General features: G+C 43.5%; 1 protein-coding gene across 1 annotated transcript in view; it reads left to right on the top strand.

The window, feature by feature from the left end:
• Positions 1-455: 455 nt before the first annotated feature.
• LOC144770011 (E3 ubiquitin-protein ligase TRIM38-like) overlaps positions 456-22934 on the top strand; it is a 61418-nt gene continuing 38939 nt past the window's right edge. Inside the window, exons 1-4 of the mRNA XM_078654203.1 lie at positions 456-528; positions 1100-1195; positions 13069-13200; positions 14991-15134. Coding sequence (XP_078510329.1) covers positions 456-528; positions 1100-1195; positions 13069-13200; positions 14991-15134 — 445 coding nt within the window. The remainder of the gene's footprint in view (positions 529-1099; positions 1196-13068; positions 13201-14990; positions 15135-22934) is intronic.

The following is a 22934-nucleotide window of genomic DNA, read 5'->3' as shown; positions in this document are numbered from 1 at the left end:
AGACTCAGTGACCAGTCTTGGCACACACTGAGACTCAGTGACTAGTCTTAATTCACACTGAGACTCCTTTACCAATCTTGGCACACACTGAGACTCAGTGACTAGTCTTGGTCCACAGAGAATCAGTGACTAGTCTTGGCACACAACGAGACTCAGTAACCAGTCTTGGCACACACCGAGACTCAATGACCAGTCTTGGCACACAGAGAGACTCAGTGACCACTTTTCGCACACACACAGACTCAGTGACCAGTCTTGGTACACACTAAGACTCAGTGACCAGTCTTGGCACACATCAAGACTCAGTGACCAGTCTTGGCACACACCAAGACTCAGTGACCAGTCTTGTTACACACTGAGACTCAGTAACCAGTCTTGGCACACACTGAGACTCAGTGACTAGTCTTGGCACACACCGAGACTCAGTGACTAGTCTTGGCACACACCAAGACTCAATGACCAGTCTTGGCACACAGAGAGACTCAGTGACCACTCTTCGCAGACACACAGACTCAGTGACCAGTCTTGGTACACACTAAGACTCAGTGACCAGTCTTGGCACACACCAAGACTCAGTGACCAGTCTTGGCACACACCAAGACTCAGTGACCAGTCTTGTTACACACTGAGACTCAGTGACCAGTCTTGGCACACACTGAGACTCAGTGACTAGACTAGTTTTTGTCACACACTGAGACTCAGTGACCAGTCTTGGCACACACTGAAACTCAGTGAGCAGTCTTGGCACACACTGAGATTCAGCGACCAGTCTTGGTACACACTGAGACTCAGTGACCAGTCTTGGCACACACAGAGACTCAGGGACCGGTCTTGGCACACGCTGAGGCTCAGTGTCTAGTCTTGGCACACACTGAGACTCAGGGACTGGTTTGGCACACGCTGAGACTCAGTGTCTAGTCTTGGCACACACTGAGAGTCAGTGACCAGTTTTGGCACACACTGATTGTCATTGGAGTGACTTGGCACACATTAACTGAGGATATTACAGGCTGTTCTGTGATATTGTACTCCAGCTACAGGCAGGCGATCCACTCCCACATTTAAAGTTAAACACCAAATTCTGTGATTTCTTCTCCAGGTGGTGAGGAGATCCCTCGTCTACGGAGACAGGCGATAACCCTCGGAGTGATGATTGCCGTCAACGTATTCATAAACATCGTGCTCTACCGTCTGGGTAAGAAGTGTGGAGTTGACTTTCAGACACCCTAAGAGCCCCCGTGGCACGGCCCTCTCTGCCTCAGACATGATTAGAAAAACTACAGATAAAAAGAAATAGAGGCTCCTGACTCTACATTGTAACCACAGAATTACTGTTAGGAGGTGGTCGTCGGCCGCAGCAGTAATGTCTGATTCAAAGATTTGTCTTAAACATTGTTTAATATGTACATTCTCCTGGATGATCAAGATGGAGATGGTGATGATGCTGAAGATGATGATAATTAAGTGTTCCGAGTGCTGAGAGTTAGTGATGGTCAATCATGAGGGTTAGGATGCCGATGATGGAGATGATATTGATGCTGAATATGATGATGATGATGATGATGATGATGATGATGATGGAGATGATATTGATGCTGATTATGATGATGATGATGATGCTGATGATGGAGATGATATTGATGGTGATTATGATGATGGGTATTATTTTTATTATTAAGTGTTCCGAGTGCTGAGAGCGATGGATAACGATGATGATGATGAAGATGATGGAGATGATGTTGATGGTGATTATGATGATGATGATGATGATGGAGATGATATTGATGGTGATGATGATGATTTTTTTTTTTTTAAATATTTTTATTGATAAATTTTTTCCCCACATTTTATTTCCCCCCCGCTCCCCCATTACATGGACAAGGCACAATAAGTTTCATAAGGCAGCCACATACTCAACTACGTATAAAAGAAAAAGGGAAAATAAAATATTACAATATATATACTACATACAGATCCAATCATAATATATACGGATACAAATAATATATGTTAACATTCCATAATACATATATTTCTCTAAATATCTTATTCAGTTCCAGCCTTCCATTGGATCAGAGGACCCCAGATTTGCATACCCAGCTTTTTACCCTTTCTCCCTTTCCTAGAATAAATAGCTGTTTCCAATTTTTGTATTGACAAAGTCTTCCCAAGCCATTGATGATACGTTGGAGGATTTGGATCTAACCAAGTTGAGGCCACAAGCAGTCTAAAAATCGACATTGCTACAAACAGAAAATATTTACAATTAATTTGTCCGTTGGGGGATATTCCCAACAAAATGGTTGCTGAGTCCAACTCTATTGTTGTGTCTAAGGCATTCCGGAAAAAAATCCCGATATCTTGTTTTATCTTCTCTAAATGTGGACAGGTAGAGAAAATATGTAACAAATTAGCCTCCATACTGCCACATCTAAAACACGAGATGCCCGACACAGCCCCCCATTGAGCAATTTTACATGGCGTATAATACAAATGATACAAACTCTTGTAATGCTGGGCCTGAAGAGACGCTGAGCATAGTAATTTACATCCCATCTCAAGTGATTCAGAGAAAATATCTCTTTCTCTAGCTATATCTAAATCTGAGGACCATTTAATTATGCATTTGTCAAGATCATCCTTTTTTAACTTTATCATTTCTAAATAAAATCTTTTTATAGTACAGTCATTACCTTTTTGTATGAGATCCATCATTATACTCCTCCCAAAGCCTAGAGCTCCCCCTTTTTTATTTAATATACAGCTCCTTATTTGAAGGTATTTAAAGAAATGATTTGTATTTAGCATATACTTATTTTTCAAATCTATAAATTGTAAGATGCCATTATCGTCCCACATATCGCCAATCATTCTTATGCCTCTAATCTCCCATTCTTCATATACCATTCCTGAAAACACAGCCCTGGGTAATGAGGGATTATTTTTGAATCTAGTATATACACTATATTTCCCTATTCCAACTTTTTTGGAAAATCCTTTCCAAATACTGTAGGCCGCCATAATTATCTTGAAACGTGTTCTTTTAAAATAACTTCCATCAGTAAATCTTAAAAAAATATTTTCAGCATTTGTACCCAGAGCTAGACCATATATAGCCAACGAGCCTGTCTTATCCCATCCATCCATCTCAGCCCCCCCAATTAATCCAACCATTCCTTGTATTGCTGCAGCCCAATAATATACCTTTAGATCCGGCAGTGACCACCCCCCTCTCTCCCTGGGAAGGGACATAAACCTCAATGCCCTCCGGGTTTTACCTCTGGCCCAAATAAACCGATTTACCATACTTTCGCAAGTTTTAAACCACTTATTTTCAATTAAAAGAGGGATTGCCCTAAAAAGATACAACAGTTTGGGTAGGATCAACATTTTAATAATATTAACTCGCCCAACTAATGATAAATGTAAGTTCTCATAACGATCCAGATCTTTTCTTGCCTTTTCAATTACTGGGGCAATATTATTATCCACCAAACTATCTAAATTAGACATAATATTAATTCCGAGGTATTTCCCTGCCGACACTACTCTTCTATCTTCACAGGGTGTAAAAGAGTTTTTGATAATCTGAGTTTTAGACGCGTTCAATGAGTACCCTGAGACTTGTCCAAATCTTAAGGCCTCGGCCTCTACAAATGTGGCTGCTTCCGTAGGGCAAGGTGTTATCACCGCAACATCGTCAGCATAGGCTAATATCTTGCATGGCCCAAGAACTGTATTGACTGGGGTGATCTCTGGTGCTGATTCTATCTTCCGTATTAAGGGATCCATATAAATGGCAAATAGCAGGGGAGAGAAAGGACAACCCTGACGAGTTCCTCTCTTGATTTTAAATTGTCCAGTTATACCACCGTTTATCCTTAATGCTGCACCTGGGTCCACATATAAAGTCTGGATTGCTTTCAAATAACCTCCTCTAATCCCAACTCTAACTAGGGTCTGCCACAAATACTGCCAGGAGACCCGATCAAATGCCTTTTCCGCATCCAAAAGCATAACTGCCATCGGGTCTCCTGCTACCTCCGCCACATCAAATAAAGTTATAACTTTTCTAATATGGTGAGTTGTCCCTCTACCAGGAATAAACCCATGTTGGTTATCACTAACCAAGTTACTTATAATTCTTGCAAATCTCGCAGCCAGTGCCTTCGAATAAATTTTGGTATCATTATTCATCAATGTTATTGGGCGGTACGAACCTGGTTCATTCGGAGGCTTTTCTTTTTTTAAAATTAAGACTATATCTGCCCCGCTCCAGGATTTAGGAATGGATACCCCACTTTGTGCAGCTTGAAACATTTGAGTTAAATTATTACCTAAACATCCCCAAAATGTTTTATAAAACTCAATCGGTAGCTGGTCAGGTCCAGCAGCCTTCCCCGAGGGTAGAGCAGTCATTGCTTCTTTAATCTCAGTTTCGTCCAACACGGTCTCTAATTCCTCTGCATCTTCAGGGGATATAATTTTTGCCTCGATGTTCTGGAGATATTCATTTATTCTATCGATACTACTAGGGTCTTTCTCATCATATAAAGATTGGTAAAACTTCCTAAAGACCTCCCAAATTTCTTCTGGATCTGAGTGTAATTGTCCCTTTTCATCTTTTATTTCCTTAATCATCCCTGCCGCCGCTATCTGTCTGGTTCGTATAGCAAGGACTCGCCCTATTTTCTCACTGAACTCGTAACATCTCTCCCTTCTGATTGTGTATTGCTTTGCGGATTTATTAGCAAGTTCTTCCTCTGCCTCACTTTTCACCTTCAGTAATTCTATTACTAATTGTTCAATCGGCTGGCCCCTTATTACACAATTATTAAGTTGTTCTTCTGCCTCCAGTACTTTTCCCTCTTTCTCCTTATATTGCAGTCTTTCTGTTTTCCTCTTAAAGGCGCTATAACTACACGTTTCACCGCGTGCTCCTGCCTTAAAGGCATCCCATACTATGCCAACTGCAGCGGTTCCTCTATTATATTCAAAGAATTCGGTAATCCATTTAGACATATGTTTTATATAATCCTCATCTAAAAGCAATCCCCTTTCGAATGTCCACTCCCTTCTTATTGTTGTCCCCCCACTCTGCTTTATCGTTAGGATTAGGGGATTGTGGTCACTAAGTATCCGAGGAAGTCTATCAATTTCCACTATACTAATTAAATCATTGGAGACCAGAAAGTAATCCAGCCTAACGCATATCTGATGCGGTGCTGAATAATATGTATAACCAAGTTGTTTCGATCTAATTGACCCCCAGGCATCTCTCAGTGTATTATTTTCTAGAAGATCAATAAGGCCCATGTAGACCTTTTTTTTCCTACCCTTATACTGTCTTATTGAACCTGATCCTAGACCCTCCGCTCCATCAATATTTAAGTCTCCACCTATAATAACTCGAGGGGCCCAGTCTGCCAACTCAGAATCCAAAAATTGCTAAATTTCTGGATCGTCCTGTGTAGAACCATATACTGCAACTAATGTTGTCCAGACCCCCCCTAATAGTACCTCTACCATCGCCCATCTCCCCCAATTATCTCTTAACTTTCTCCTGGTTACTACACTTTTATCCCTCGATAGAATCGCTACCCCTCTCTGTTTTACTCCTTGTTTAGAAGCAACTATTAATTGAAACCCCAGCTGATTTAGATAGATCTCCTGGGTACTCATTACATGTGTCTCCTGAAGAAACACAAAATCTACATTCATTTGCCGTAGCCGTATTCCTATCTTCTGCCTTTTCGTTACAACATTTAGGCCGCATACATTCCATGTCACTAATCTAATAGACATTTTTCATTTTATTTTTTTTCCCCAGCCAATTCTCTTCATACCCAATCTGCTTGCTTTTATTTAATGTTCTAAAGATGATATACAATACGAGGCCTAGCTCACTACATAAATAGACTTCCTTGTTAATTTCAATGTTTTCTTCCACATCTTCAGTATCACTACCCATATCATACAGTTGATACAAATTACTTTTGTCAAATCCTCTTAAGAGTCTAGTGCCTTTGTGCCCTGTCCATTTCCCTACCCGTCCCCAACCCCACCCCAGACTGCCCACCCTCAGAGTCCCACCCCCCCTACAGGCAAATAGGTCCAACGGACCTATGTCTGGCCGACTTTTGCCTCCTGGATGCCAACCCCGTCAACCCCCTAACTTTCCCTTCATCTTACTGTGCTCAGTGTGTGTACAACGAATACCACCCCTATTCGTGCTCAACCTCTACCCCAATTCTTCTTATATTAATACCAATCTTTACTTATTGAAGCAGAAAAAGCTACAACTAAAGAAATTCTTCCAATAAAGAGGGGAAAAACAACAAATAAATTTTTCATAGACCTTGAGCAAACCGCTTCCTCTATTATTTTAAATAAGTCCTCATATGTAGCTTTTCGTCTCCAGAAATTACCAGACACAGTCTCTATTTTCCATACTATATTTATCTTTGTTTCTTTTGGGGAATATCCCTAAGAGCAACTGCATAATCATTATTCTCAACATTCTCCTTGTGTCTTGTTTTCCGTAGATCTTGCAGAAAGTTAAGATATTCTTGTGCAGGTATCTCAGAATAGAACATTTTAAAGTTCCCATTTACTCCAATCTTCAGACGAGCGGGATACAGAAGGTAAGCCTCACAACCTATATTTTGAAATGGAGTAATGAGCTGCCTCATCCTCCACCTTCTTTCCACCGTGGTGTGGCAAAAGTCAGGACGTGCAAAAAACTCTACACCGTTGTGTTTACATTTAGCTTGGGGCTTTGCTTTGTTGATTATCTCTTCTCGTAGAAGAAAATTCCCCACGTATATAAGTATTGCACGAGGCTTACTCTGCGCTGCTTTCTGAATCAGAGGAAAACGATGCGCCCTTTGTATTTCGTGTTCAAGATCCCATGTAGATAACTCTGGGAGGGCACCCTTTAGTAAGTCTACAACATACCCCCGAACATCACTTCCTTCTTTCCCTTCCTGTACTCCAATCAGGCGTACATTGTTGCGTCTTTGTCTATTCTCAAATTCCTCGAGTTTCCATAACATATCAGCCGTAGTCTTATCTTGTTCTTTTCTGTCATCCTTCACTTTGACCATATCATCTTCTAATTTCCCGGTTCTAGTCTCTACTTCAGAGACTCTCTCAGCCATCTCCTCATTCAACCTGCTAACCTTGTGCAGAGAGGATTGTATTTTCTTATTCGCATGTTTAGCCCTGCGCTTTGCTTTTTGGCTCTCAATGCGAGCCTCACTCTGCATTTGTTTTAATGTTGTAAATAAAACTTCAAAATTAGACATACCACCATCCGCTCCACGGTTCGCAGAATCCAGAGTTTCACCATTTACAAGCTCATCTGCCGGTATTCCAGAGTTCTCTGCGACCTTATCCAAATTCAATTTCTTTACTACTGTTTTCATATTGCCTCTGCATTCCTTTGACAATCTCTGTTGCCTAGATTTCCCTTTTCGTTTGCTTGACTTTTTTTTTTTTTTGCTCTTAGTTTTGGTTTTTCCCATAATTCTGATACTGCCCTCAAGATTTGTTTTTGATCTGGAAGAGGCGTCTTTTTGGAATGTTTTTTGAACTGAATCCTTATATTCTTTATCATTAGATTCGATCTCACTGCTGATAGGAGTTGAGGAGTTTTCAGAGTCAGTCCCTGATACAGTCTCGTTACTTCCTGTATCAGTATTCACTGTTTCATCATCTGAACTATCCGTCTCTGACTCCGTGTCTGTCGTTGATCCCAAACTACCATTCATACTTTCCTCGTCATCCGTCTCATCATTACCAGTGAAAAAGACCTCATCACTGGGAGAAGCAGGAAGTGCATCAGGTAATTTGCGTATGCTTGCATCTCTCTTATTAATTAAATCAAAGTTAATATCTTTATCAACCCTTAGCTCTATTTCAATAGAGTTAATCGCAGCCTCGGAATTACCTTTTTCTCCAACAGTGTTCTCCACCAGGCTTTGCTCTGCACCTGGCCCTTTAACTCCAGATTCCACAGGTGCCAAATGAATTGCGACCTTCTCCTTTAAGAGCTTGGGTCCGCCCTCTTTCACAGCTGTAGAAAAGTCTCCACCTGCTGCTGCCTCTGTAACTTCAGTTAGAGGCTGTATCTGAAGTGTGCAGGTACCTTCCCCATCTGCTCCTGCCTGCTCAAACGGCTCCCTCTCCATAGCAGACTCTACATTGTAACCACAGAATTACTGTTAGGAGGTGGTCGTCGGCCGCAGCAGTAATGTCTGATTCAAAGATTTGTCTTAAACATTGTTTAATATGTACATTCTCCTGGATGATCAAGATGGAGATGGTGATGATGCTGAAGATGATGATAATTAAGTGTTCCGAGTGCTGAGAGTTAGTGATGGTCAATCATGAGGGTTAGGATGCCGATGATGGAGATGATATTGATGCTGAATATGATGATGATGATGATGCTGATGATGGAGATGATATTGATGGTGATTATGATGATGGGTATTATTTTTATTATTAAGTGTTCCGAGTGCTGAGAGCGATGGATAACGATGATGATGATGAAGATGATGGAGATGATGTTGATGGTGATTATGATGATGATGATGATGATGGAGATGATATTGATGGTGATGATGATGATGATGGAGATGATGATGCTGATGATGGAGATGATGTTGATGGTGATGATGATGATGATGATGATGATGATGATGATGATGATGGAGATGGTGATGATGATGATGATGGAGATGATGATGCTGAAGATGGAGATTATATGGATGGTGATTATGATGATGCTGATGATGGAGATGATATTGATGGTGATTATGATGACGTGTATTATTGTTATTATTAAGTGTTCCGAGTGCTGAGAGTTAGTGATGGATAATGATGATGATGATGGAGATGATGTTGATGGTGATTATGATGATGATGGAGATGATGATGCTGATGATGGAGATGATGTTGATGGTGATTATGATGATGATGATGATGATGATGATGATGATGGAGATGGTGATGATGATGATGATGGAGATGATGATGCTGAAGATGGAGATTATATGGATGGTGATTATGATGATGCTGATGATGGAGATGATATTGATGGTGATTATGATGACGTGTATTATTGTTATTATTAAGTGTTCCGAGTGCTGAGAGTTAGTGATGGATAATGATGATGATGATGGAGATGATGTTGATGGTGATTATGATGAAGATGATGATGATGGAGATGATATTGATGGTGATGATGATGATGATGGAGATGATGATGCTGATGATGGAGATGATGTTGATGGTGATTATGATGATGATAATGATGATGATGATGATGATGATGATGATGATGATGATGATGATGATGATGATGATGGAGATGGTGATGATGATGCTGAAGATGGAGATTATATGGATGGTGATTATGATGATGCTGATGATGGAGATGATATTGATGGTGATTATGATGACATGTATTATTGTTATTATTAAGTGTTCCGAGTGCTGAGAGTTAGTGATGGATAATGATGATGATGATGGAGATGATGTTGATGGTGATTATGATGATGATGATGAGGATGGAGATGATATTGATGGTGATGATGATGATGATGATGATGTTGATGGTGATGGTGATTATGACGATGATGATGATGATGATGCTGTTGATGGAGATGATATCGATGGTGATGATGATGATGATGATGATGATGATGGAGATGATGATGCTGATGATGGAGATAATGTTGATGGTGATGATATTGATGCTGATTATGATGATGATGATGGAGATGACATTGATGGTGATTATGATGATGGTTATTATTATTAGGTGTTAAGTCTACTGAGTGTTAAGAGTGACATAAGGCTCCTGAAGGGGGCGCCCCTGTTAGTGATTGATGATAATGCGTTAGAAAGTGTTACTGTGAGGAGCTGTTGCTGATGAAATGTGAAAGTGCTGTAAATACTGTGACAAGTTGGCCTAGCATATGATGTCCACTATTCTAGTGGGTACCGTGCACCACTCCAAACGACCCTTATTGGTGGTAGGTTTAGACAACCTTTATAGAAAGCTATCCTAGTGGTATCTGTGGAGAGCAGCCTTCGGGCTAAGTCTTGAAGGAATGTAAAGCAGCTTGTTTCACCAGTCTAGAATCACATGAATGATCGCATGAACGAGCACCACACCAGGTATATATATAAAATATATGTATTTATTCTAAACACATTCCTCTAGTCTCTTTATGAGGATAGAGGCAAAAGTACAATACAAGAACTTAAATAGCACAAGGTAAATTAGCACAGTAGACATGTTACCCTAGGGGCCTCACAAACCATTGACTAAGAAAGTGGTATAAGAACCACGTAGAGCAGTGGTTCCCAAACTTTTGACTCCTGAGGACCCCCACTGAATTACTACTGCAAGCCAGGGACCCCCAAGCAATTTGTACGATATACATTTCAAAAAGTAGAACAGTAATACGCAAAAAATACACAAAACTGTACACACCAAGCAAATACTCAAATTACTAAAGCGTTAATTATTTTATATTGAAAAAATATACAAAAATCAAAACATTTCAATGGGACGGATGGTGCTGCATCTCGGCAACTAACTTTTCAATGTCTGGTTTTATTTCTGAAAGTTGAATCCTCAGGTCTGATTCTATGTTTTCCAAACAATTTCTATATTTATTTTTTAGATACATAAGATCTGAGAACGCTTTTTCACATAAATATGTGGTGGGGAAAGGAAGTAAAACCATAACTTCAATACAAAGATCTGGGCCTAAATCCATTGTTCCTTTGCTCCTCATGCCATTCCAGTTTGAACCCAGCCATATGCAAATCAGTCCTGACCGTGCGCCCAATGGGAACCGTCCAGCCCAAACTGCCAGGCCAGGTCCACCCAGGACTGGAAACAAGCATCCTGGGACCAGTTTCGGGGTTTTGCCCTTCATAAGCCAGGATGAAAGCTTGACAGCACATATAATTCACCCAAGGGCTTATGGAAAGTGGGTAAATGGACAGCAGCGTGAAAACCCTACTGCTGATCCTGGCTGCGTCTATTTTTACCTGCCTGCCAAGTAACAGTAACTGACACTGTGAATATGTGCCTTTCCCCCGCAGCAGCCATAGACCCAAAAGAAAACATAATTCAGCCCTGATGCACCATTTTCTTGCTCATTTTCTTGCTGTAGGTGAGAAGCCATGCCAGCAATGATGCACCTTCATCTTCTTGAGCTCAGACACTGATTTTGTGTAGTGCAGCGTATTAAGTTATTTTAAGTGCATTGTGTACTCATAAATGCGCAAAATACAAGCAATACAGATTAGTGAACAGGGTGACAGTTTTCCAGTCGTAACATGAGGTACTTAGCTCATTCATGGCAGACAAAGCAGTTGGCATTAGTGGCAGGCTTTTGGTTTCTGTCTATTCAAGAGCAGCATTCATGTTTTTATTTCATGAGCTATGAATGACAATTATTCAGGAAAGGTAAATCTACCTCAGTGACTGAATCACCCATAGCAAGCAAATGAAAATACACGCGCTGCCCCTTGAAGTCATGGGTTCCATTTATTCAGTGATGGGGCGGAGCAGGAAGTAGATTAACAAGACCCTCTTAAGTGTGTTTCTTAAGACGCACTTCTAGAAAAAGCAACTTGTATTTTCATAGCATTGTTCACTTTCATTTTGATGAGCCTGATAAAAAAATTAAACACTTACTTAATGCGTGCATTCACTTTAAACTTAAGCATATGTCATCAAGGCAGGGTTGTGTATCCTACAGGGGAAAGTACTTTAGTTTATGAAGGAATGCCAATCACGCTGTAACTGCTTTAGGTAAATATGGTTTTCAGAATGAGGCATACATGCATAGATTGTATAATGTGCCATGAATAAACAGTGTTAAAATTCAATAATTTGGACTATACTTCTCGAGTGCAGCTACACTTTCCATGAAACCAACCCTGACGGCAGAAATGAACCTCAATGCCACTAGCATTTTTTAAGCTGAGCGCTCATCACATGTTTAGAATCAGCCATATAAAAAGGCTGCTGCTAATTCCCTTTAAAACACTCATTGTGTTTATCTTTGATTTCCAGAGTGAAGTGCCCTCCTGCTGGCCCGAGGTGCCTAATGCTGCTTAGCTTTAAAACAAGAGGCACAGCTGTACTCTGCATTCAGGGCAGAAAGTGAAGAGGGGATATTGCGCCGCAAAATGCTCTGGGTCTTGCTGCGTCTGCACTGTATTTCACAGCTCTTGTGGCGCATGTGCATTTTATTTTTATGACCGTTATGATGGAAGGCACTCGAGTCCTGCGGACCCCCTGGGAATGTGTCACGGACCCCTGGGGGTCCGCGGACCACAGTTTGGGAAACGCTGACGTAGAGCATAGAGATGCAGAGTGAAGGGTCTGGTAATGAATAAGAAAGACTCAGTATTAATAGTGCATTGAAGCTAAACATGTCTAACCCCTGCCACTGCACTACTGGAGGGAGGAGAGGGATGAAGCACTTCCTGTTTATTGACAGTGAAGTAAATTAGGGCTCTGCAGTTGTGACAGGAAAATAAATTCAACCATTCCTTCCTCAGGTAATCTCTCCTGTTTATGTATGCTTTCTCTCTCCCCTCTCTCTCCTGCTCTCTCCCCCTCACCCTCTCTCTCTCTCTCTCTCCCCTCTCTCCCCCTCGCCCTCCCTCTCCCCTCCCTCTCTCCCCCTCTCCTGTCTCTCTCCCTCCCTCTCTTCTCTCTCTCCCCTCTCTCCCCCTCTCCCTCCCACTCCTCTCCCCCCTCTCTCTCTCCCCTCTCTCTCTCTCTCTCCCACTCTCCCTCTCTCTCTCCTCTCTTTCTCTCTCCCTCCCTCCCTCCTTCTCTGTCCCCTCCTCTCCCTCTCTCTCTCCCTCTCTCTCTCTCTCTCCTCTCCTCCCTCTCCTCTCCCCCTTTCTGCCTCTCCTCCTCTCTCTCCCTCCTCCTCTCTCTCTCTCTCTCTCCCTCTCTCCTTCTCTCTCCCTCCTCTCTCCCTGCCCCTCCTCTCCCCCTCTCTTCTGTCCCCCCCCTTGCAGTGGAGAGAGCAGTCTTCTACAGCCCCAGGGTGCAGAGCTCTGCTTGTCTCAGAGATGAGGCTGGAGATGGTCCAGGGTCTTCCCAGAATCCTCTGCGTTCTCTTCTGAAAACCTCTCTCTGCTTCCATCCAGGTAAACACCCTTTCATATCTTGTTTCTGCATGTTGTGGTGCATGCCATGTTCATGTGTGTTAGGGTTCAGCCATGTTAGTGACGTCACTCTGGCACAGTAGATGCTGAAAGTGAGGGAGGGGGCTGATGACGCAGGGATGACGCAGTCTGGGGTAGTAGTGGTAAATGCAGGCTTCTTACTACTACCGAGGGCAGCTCGATGGACATATCTGCCTCACACCAGTGGTGTAGCAAGGATGCCAAGAGCTCTGAAGCAACCCTGGGGCCCCTCACAGCCCTGGGGCCCTTCACAGCCCTGGGCCCCTCACAGCCCTGGGGCCCCTCACAGCCCTAGGCCCCTCACAGCCCTGGGGGCCCATCACAGCCCTGGGGGCCCTCACTGCCCTGGGGCCCTTCACAGCACTGGGGCCCCTCATAGCCCTGGGTCCCCTCACAGCTCTGGGACCCCTCACAGCTCTGGGGCCCCGTACAGCTCTGGGCCCCTCACAGCCCTGTCCCTGGTGCCACTGCACCTGCTGTACGCTTGGTAGGTATCACCTGCCTCCCACCATTCCACCTCACACTCTGACATGTAAATATGTTCCTAACATGTCATGTTGTATTACACTCGACTGTTCAAGCTCACATGCCTCACAGCCCTGGGCACCGGTGCCACTGCACCTGCTGCATGCTTGGTAGGTACGCCAATGCCTCACTCCCCTCCACCTCACACTCTGACATGTAAATATGTTCCTAACAGGTCATGTTGTATTACACTCGACTGTTCCAGCTCACATGCCTCACAGCCCTGGGCACCGGTGCCACTGCACCTGCTGCATGCTTGGTAGGTATCACCTGCCTCCCACCATTCCACCTCACACTCTGACATGTAAATATGTTCCTAACATGTCATGTTGTATTACACTCAACTGTTCAAGCTCACATGCCTCACAGCCCTGGGCACCGGTGCCACTGCACCTGCTGCATGCTTGGTAGGTACGCCAATGCCTCCCACCCTTCCACCTCACACTCTGACATGTAAATATGTTCCTAGCATGTCATGCCGTATGTACTAGTCTGTTCAAGCTCACATGCCTCACAGCCCTAGGCCCGGTGCCACTGCACCTGTTGCACGCTTGGTAGGTATCACCTGCCTCACACCCTTCCACCTCACACTCACATGTAAATATGTTCCTAGCATGTCATGTTGTATGTACTAGTCTGTTCAAGCTCACACCCCTCACAGTCCTTCCTCCCTGGTCTGTGGTACCTCCAGCACTGCTGATGCTCTTGTGTTGCTGTGGACAGCACTTCTATCCACAGCTGTGCAGAGACACAAACACACAGAGGGTTGTGTGTCAGTGCCATTGACAGAAATAATGCCTGACTTTAATATAGTGTCTAAAATATCATTTACAAAAAGTGAATCTCTCTGAGTGTAGATTATCTGACTCTCATGTGTGATTCTTAAGGCTCAATATCTTTGTCAGACAATATTTATTCCACAATATTCTGCTGCCAGACCCACAAAGAGGAGTCACTCTCAGATCACAACAAACACTTCAACACTTTGTTGCATGAACCACTTCATCAGGCTGATCTGGACTCCTCTCGTTATCTCTTTCTCTTCCTCTCTGACACTCATTCTCTCTCGCTTCCACTGTCTCTGCCAACTCCCTGCCTCTCCTTTATTCATTTATCTATTTCACTCTCTTTCTTTATCTATTACTGTTTCACTCCCTTTCGTTTTTCTTTCTCTGCTTTTCCCTCCCTTTATCTCTCTGTACCTGTCTCTCCCTCCTCTGTACCAGTTTCCCAGTACAGCCTTCCTGACAGACAAGGACGTCTCCCTGGACAGAGCTGCCCCAGGGTGAGGAATGAGCCTGGAACAGAAGATTCCTCTCCATGGAGAGATTTACAGCCTCATCTGAGAGAGACTCTGTGTCTACACAGAGGTGAGAGAAATGTACCTTTTAACTTTCAAAACACACATTTGTTTTTGAATAAATATTCATGTTGTTCTGGATATTTACATGTTGAATATAAGACTGGATCAGAACACTATTTGTTGTGAATGTACTTTTTGCAGGTCACTGCCTTTCATACATTGAAACCACCTGTGCTCTTGGACAGCACTGAACACACACTCTGCATATACTTCAGGGTTACCATTGCTTGCCCTCTTTGTAAACACTGACATCCATCAGATGGACACAGGAGAAACAAAATTAGAATAGAAGTAATATGGTAATTATCCGTCACTATGTAATCTATACAATGTACTATCACACTATGGTTAGGGTTGTCTGGCAAGCGAGCTAGAAGGAGTGTGTTTGGAGGTTCGCCACTTACAATATTTTGAAAGAGTTTGATTATTTTTAATTGAACTGTATATCTACATTATAATATTTGGTACAGTGGAGGGGCATAGACTTTCTTTGAGTGTCATAGAGTGAGGTAGAGTGGAGTAGATTTGAGCAGTGTGGAGTGGAGTTGGGTGAAGTGGAGTGGCATAGACTGGAATAGCAGACAGTGGAGTACAAAGTAGGGGGATACAGTGAAATAGCATTGAGTGCAGTACGCTACATTGGAGTGGCGTACAATGGAGTGGCACAGTTTGGAGTGGGGTAGAGGGAAATAGCATACAGTCGAGTGACATAGAGTATTTGTGGCGTCCAATGGAATAGCATAGAATGGAGTATTGTAGAGTAGAGTGGTGTACATTGAAATGTCTCAGACTGGAGTAGCGCACAGGTTAGTGAGAAACAGAGTACTGTGGAGTGTTGTACATTGCTGTACCATACAATGGAATACATTTCAGTGTAGTGGTGTACACTGGAGTGGCATAGTGTGGAATACCGTTTACCAGGGTAGCCACAGTAGAGTGGCATACAATGTAGTGAAATAGAGTGGAGAGGCGTGGAGTGCCGTCAAGTTGAATACCATATAGTCGACTGGCGTTGAGTGTAGTTGCATATAGTGTAGAGTTGAGGGGCGTAGAGAGTACAACGGCATAGAGTGGAATAGGATAGAGCGGAGTACAGTGAAGTGCAATCGCGGCACGAGGACACACCGTTGGTGTAACCATGCGCTCTACAAATGAATAAATATAAATATAAGTGGCACAGAGTGGAATAGCTTACAGTGTAGTACGGTACAGTGGAGTGGCATACGAGGAATGGTGTACAGCCTTGTGGCATACAGTGAAGTGGGGTTGAGTGCAGTGGCATACAGTGTAGTAGTGGCGTACAGGAGAGTGGCGTACAATGGAATAGCATAGAATGGAGTGGCTTAGAGTGGAGTTACATAAACTGGAGTGACGTAGAGTGTACTAACTTTCAGTGTAGTGGAATGCAGTGGAATAGTGTACAATGGAGTATTGTGGAGTGTGATGGTATATAGTGGAATAGCATTCAGTGTAGTAGCGTACAGTGGAGTAATATACTCTGGAATCTCATATAGTCGAGTAGCGTACACTGGAATGGCATGTAGTGGAGTAGACCGAAGGAGCGTACAGTAGAATGGGGTAGAGCTGAATACCATAGAGTAGAGTAGTGTATTGTGGTGTTGCACACACTGAAATAGGCTAGAGAGGTGTGGTGGACAGTGGAGTCGTGTACAGGGTAATAGTGAGGAGTGGACTACAGTGGAGTGTTGTGGTGTGAAATAGCGTAGCGTAGAGTGAAGTACCATACAGTGGATTTGTGTACAGTGCCATAGTGTAAAGTGTAGAGTGGAGTGCAGTACAGTGGAATAGTGTACAGTGGAGTACCGTAGACTGGAGTGTCATATAGTGCAGTGTGGTACAGTGGAGTTGTGTACAGTGGAGTTACATACAGTGTAATAGGGTAGAGTGGAGTGGCGTAGCGTTCAGTATCATACAGTGGAATATCGTAGAGTGTAATAGCGTACAGTGAAGTGGCATACAGTGCAGTGGCGTGGACTGGGGTGGCGTACAGCAGAGTGGATTGGAGTAGAGTAGAATAGCATACAGTGGAGTTGTGTATAATGCAATAGTGTATAATGGACTGGCATACACTAACGTGGTGTAGAGTGTAGTAGCGTACAGTGAAGTGGCATACAGTGCAGTGGCGTGGACTGGGGTGGCGTACAGTGGAGTGGAGTGGAGTGGAGTGGAGTAGAGTAGAATAGCATACAGTGGAGTGGTGTATAATGCAATAGTGTATAATGGACTGGCATACACTAACGTGGTGTAGAGTGTAGTAGCGTACAGTGAAGTGGCATACAGTGCAGTGGCGTGGACTGGGGTGGCGTACAGTGGAGTGGAGTGGAGTGGAGTGGAGTAGAGTAGAATAGCATACAGTGGAGTGGTGTATAATGCAATAGTGTATAATGGACTGGCATACACTAACGTGGTGTAGAGTGTAGTAGCGTACAGTGAAGTGGCATACAATGCAGTGGCGTGGACTGGGGTGGCGTACAGTGGAGTGGAGTGGAGTGGAGTAGAGTAGAATAGCATATAGTGGAGTGGTGTATAATGCAATAGTGTATAATGGAGTGGCATTGAATGGAGTAGCATAGACTAGAGTAGTGTAGAGTGGAGTACGGTACAGTGGCGTGTCATGCAGTGGAATTGCATACTGTGTTGTGGTATACAGTGGTGTGGCATAGAGAGGAATAGCGTACAAAGAAGTAGCTTACAGTGGAATGGTGTATAGTGGAGACAAGAAGACTGTTGGTGGAAAGTGGAGAGTGGTAGAGTGGAATACTGTACAGTAGAGTAGTGTAGAGTTGAGTTGCATACAGTCTAGTAGCGTAGACTGGAGTGTGTAGAGTGTACTGGTGTACAGTGGCGTACGGTAGAGTGGAGTAGAGTGGAATAGCATAGAATGTATTAGCATAGAGTGAAGTGGGGCACAGTGGAGTGGCGTAGACTGGAGTGGCACACAGTGGAGTATTGTAGAGTGGATTACCATACAATTGAGTGACATACAGTCGAAAGACATCCAATGGGATAGCGTATAATCTATCGACATATAGTGGAGTTGCATGCATTGGAGTGCCATAAAGGAGTGGCGTACAGAGAAGTGGCGTACAGTGGATTGGTGTAGACTGGAGTGGCGCACAGTGGATTACCATACAATTGAGTGACATACAGTCGAAAGATGTCCAATGGGATAGCGTATAATCTAGCGACATAGAGTGGAGTTACATGCATTTGAGTGCCATAGAGGAGTGGCGTACAGTGGAAAGGCATACAGTGGAGTGGCGTACAGAGTGTAGCAGATTAGAGTGGACTTGCGTAGAGTGTATTAGCACTGAGTGTATTGGTGTAGAGAGGAGTTGGCCTAACGGCCAGGGCGCTGGACTTCGGACTTGGAGATCTGGGTTCGTCTCTCGGTAACGACGCCAAACATACTGTGATTCTGGACAAATCACTTAATCTCCCCGTGCCTAACAAAAATGAATGTATGTCCTCGTGTAACGTAACTGGTGCTATGTAAAGCGCTCTGATTCCCGATTCAGTTCGGGTCTAGTTTGCGCTATATAAAACTATGCAAAAAAAAGAATTGGTGTACAATGAAGCAGTGTAGAGTGGAATATCATATAGTGCGGCTGCATAGAGTGGAGGGGTGTATAACGGGGTCGCGTAAAAAGTTTCCCTATTTTGGTATTTTTTTTTTAAGTTGAACTGTAATTTTTAGCTCTTACTGCAGTACTGCATTGTTTATTTTTAAATTATTAAATATTTTTTAAATTGTAAATACACTGTAGTTCACTATATTTATGAAATAAAGTGTATTACAGTGTATTTACAATCTTTAAACATATATATTTTTTAATTTATTTTTGTTACTGAGGTACTTCCAATGTAGGATTGCTGTAGTCCAAAATTTGTAGAAACCCACGACACAGTGCCAGGTATAGGTTACTCCCATATGAGCTTACATATTATATCACTCATGACATGTTTAATGGCATCATTGTTGACATCACTGATTACATGTTATGTTATGTTATGTTAAGCCTATATTTCTTGAGCGCACGGCTACCCGGAACGGGTGTCCCGGCGCTTTGGCAGAGAGTCCTGAACATAACCAAGAAAACCCAGAGGCAGAAACACTATAGACACACTGGTTAGGCAGAGTAGAGGACCGTCTTGAGCTCTTTTCTAAAAGCCAGAAGATTATTAGCCTTGCGGAGCGACAAAGGGAGCTCATTCCACAAACTGGCTGCCATGAACTGAAAAGACCGGCCTCCCATCCGCACACGTTTGATCACTGGTACCTCCACTTTAGCCAGGTCAGCAGATCTCAAACTCCTCCGGGGAACGTAAAAAGCAATACGCTTCCTGAGGTAAGCCGGGCCAGTAGAGTGGAGGGCTTTAAACGCCAACGTTAGGACCTTAAACCTAATTCTGCAAGGGATAGATAACCAATGCAGCCTGCCGCGCAGTAGAGAGGCGCTAACTCTCCGTGGAAGGCCAAAGATGGCTCTGGCCGCCGAGTTTTGGACAGTTTGTAATCTGGACACCAGATATTTAGGCAGTCCTGAGAAAAGTGCGTTAGCGTAGTCTAAACGCGAACCCACAAGTGCTTGCACAATATTCTTGCGATATTGTAAGGAGAGCAGTGGGAGAAATTTCCTCACCATCTTCAAAATGCCAAAGCATTTCCCCGCCAAGGCCGTGATGTGGGGACGAAAAGAGAGACTGTCGTCAAACACCACACCCAGATTTTTTACTTGGGAAGAGGGTTTCTCAGGAGGGAACATATCGGGAGGCCACCACGATTTCCAGCCAGGGTCCTCAGCGCAGCCAAAAAAGAGCAACTAGGATTTATCCGAGTTACATTTCAGGCTCTGGTGCTGAAACCATGCAAAGACAGCACTCAGACAGTCTCTAATTCTGTCGCCATCAAAAACCTCTCCCTTCCTGCAGGTAAACAGGAGCTGGGTGTCATCAGCGTAAGAGATGACCCGGGCTCCAAATGCCTCCGCTACCTTCGCCAGAGGGGCCATATAGATGTTAAATATGGTGGGGCTCAGAATAGATCCTTGAGGCACCCCCACCTCTAGCGAAGGCATTTCCGCGGAGAACGGTGGAGCCCAGATCACCTGTCGACGGTCGGCTAAGAAGGATTGAAACCAGTCCAACACCGTCCCCCGCAGACCTACCTCCTTGAGTCTTAAAAGGAGGCCAGCGTGTGGGACGGTGTCGAATGCCGCCGACAGGTCCAGTAGGACCAGCATAGCCTTTCCCCCCAGATCAAGCGTTTCCCTGATGGCGTCGGTCACCTCCACAAGAGCTGTCTCCGTACTGTAATTGGCACGGAAACCAGATTGGGAGTCATGCAGCAGTTTGTTATTCTCAATAAAGGTGGTAAGAGTATGCTGAACATGTTTTTCCGCCACCTTCGCCAAAGCAGGGAGGAGGGAGATTGGTCTATAGTTGGCCAACTGTGAAGGGTCAAGCAGAGGTTTCTTGATGAGCGGGAGAATAAGAGCATGCTTCCATTCTCTAGGGACCACTCCAGAACTCAGAGACATGTTGAGCAGGGGGTTCAGCAAGTTGTTAATAGCTGGCGCCACCGAGCTCAGGCATTTAGCCGGACACGCATCCAAGGGGGATCCAGATTTCAACCGGGAAAGCAGCTCCAGAGAGGATTCGCAGGAAAGCGGGGAAAACATCGAAAGAGTGGGCCCCGACTCAGCTGCAGCAGATGGAAGGACCTTCAGATCACTTTCCAAAGCCGCAGCCACTTTCAGAGACCCCACCCGATCGAATGAGTCCTGGATCTTACGGATCTTATCCACAAAGAAATCAGCAAGCTGCCTGATCCACTCCTCTGTGTGGGAGTGTACCCTGGCGCCCGCCACCGGCTCCACAAATTCCTTCACAATTCGGAATAGTTCCCGGCTCATATTATCAGCCTGGTCTATTCTATGCTCGAAGTAGATCTTTTTAGCTTCGGCAATCTGTTTGTGATATGATTTTACCTGTAAATAATACCATTGATGTCATTAATAATGAGATCATTTATTAATTTTCACACTGTGCTCCAGGCTTTCAAAAGGCAGGAGTCATAAAAATCAGAAATGAAGGGGTTCATTTTGTCATCGAAATTATGGTTGATGTTCTAGACGGCTAAAACGTGGTCATAAATATCTTCCTCGCCAATTTCAATAAAACCTTCTGACACGTAGACACAAGCAACAGCCGGCCACTTCACTCCCTCATGATCAGCTGCAGATTTACCACTGTGTTCTATTGCGCAACTAGAGTGCTAACATTCTGTAAAAACACACAAAAAAGGACAGAGGACCAAGAAAAGCAACGAGTCAGGCACCAATCCAATACAATCACCAATTAAAAATGTTCAAATGCAAGAGTCAATTCTTGTGTGCAGAATCTCCAAAAGTGCCCCCTGTCCAAGAGCACTCCCTGGTACCAGGGGAAACCAATTTAAAAACCAAATTAGAAAAGCACCACTTTGTAGCAATATTCAAAATAGTCCTTTGAAAAATAATTCTCTAAGGATCCATAAAGTCGTTGTACACTGATCAAGTTTTTTTCTTCCTTTATTTAGTTCTTTCTTTAAAAGACAGACAGCCAACGCATTTCGTCCTAAAAAAACAGGGCTTCTTCAGGGCAATGTAGGAATTATGTAGAAGATTTTGAAGAAATAACGCGGGCAAAATGTTATATTGCGACTGGGGTGGAATTCCGACCCTTGCGTTTCGCTCATCCGTATGAGCCAGTGCGTAGTCCAATTAAAAGTTACAAGTGCTAAAAGGATAGATATTCTACTATTTTCTTAAGATCACTTAATAATTTTGTAGCCAGGAGTGCGGCTTGTGTGGTATGATGGCCACAGCAATTCAGTATCGCAAAGCAAATTCTTATCCCCTAGGCCATATTGGAAGTCTGGCCAATGGCTTTGTTATAAAGTGGCCAATGGCTTTATCGGTCCCTGCTGAGCGGCAGGGGAACGCCATTTGCGATGTGGCGTCGGACTATCTGTCTGAAGAAAACAACTCACGCTGAGCACTGGAAGTCCGTCAGTGGAGTTCAGAATGAAGATGCCTGTGTTTATTTAAAGAGCCCACAGATTTGGCGTTCAATTAATTCAGACCGCGATAGTCAGCGAAGGAGAGGAGGGATGGGCAGCCGCTCCGTCAGTAGATTCAGCATGCCGCTTGCAGTGGGCATAACTCGAGTAAGTCAGTGTAGAGTAATGATATGGAATTACCGTAGAATTCAGAGAGATTACGAATGAATTAGGCGGGCAGAGTAATTTTGCGTTTAGCGCCATTTATAAACACAAAATTTCTGTCTTGCGTCCAAAATGGACGTGAGGATGTATTTCGTGCTAAGAAATAGCGGTCTGTGTAACAGAGCAGAAATAACAAGTATGAGCATCGCTTGCGCTCTCTAAATGTGCTCTCCCAGTAGGATTTTCCCCCCAACATTACTCTTAATTACCCGAGCAGAAGTAATTGTGTAATTATCAGTCATTCTGTGCCAAACAGCAATGCAGAATTCCCCAAATTACTCTGGTGTAATAGAAATTCTGCCCAGGCAGACTGTTAGCATATCATTTTTATACATATTTATTGTATTTTATCCCCTGATTTTTTTCTCCTTTCCCCGTGCCCCTTCCTTCCCTATCTTTTTCTTGCCTTTTCTCTCTACAACAAAGTATAACATGCTCTTATTCTTTCCCGATTACAATCATTTGCTATTTATACCATATTTATGGTTGGATAATGCCTTTGTATTTGAATATTTTTAT

The sequence above is a fragment of the Lissotriton helveticus genome, chromosome 7 (genome assembly GCF_964261635.1).
Source record: "Lissotriton helveticus chromosome 7, aLisHel1.1, whole genome shotgun sequence".
Classification (NCBI taxonomy): Eukaryota; Metazoa; Chordata; class Amphibia; order Caudata; family Salamandridae; genus Lissotriton; species Lissotriton helveticus.
This window is presented reverse-complemented; position numbering and strand designations above follow the sequence as displayed.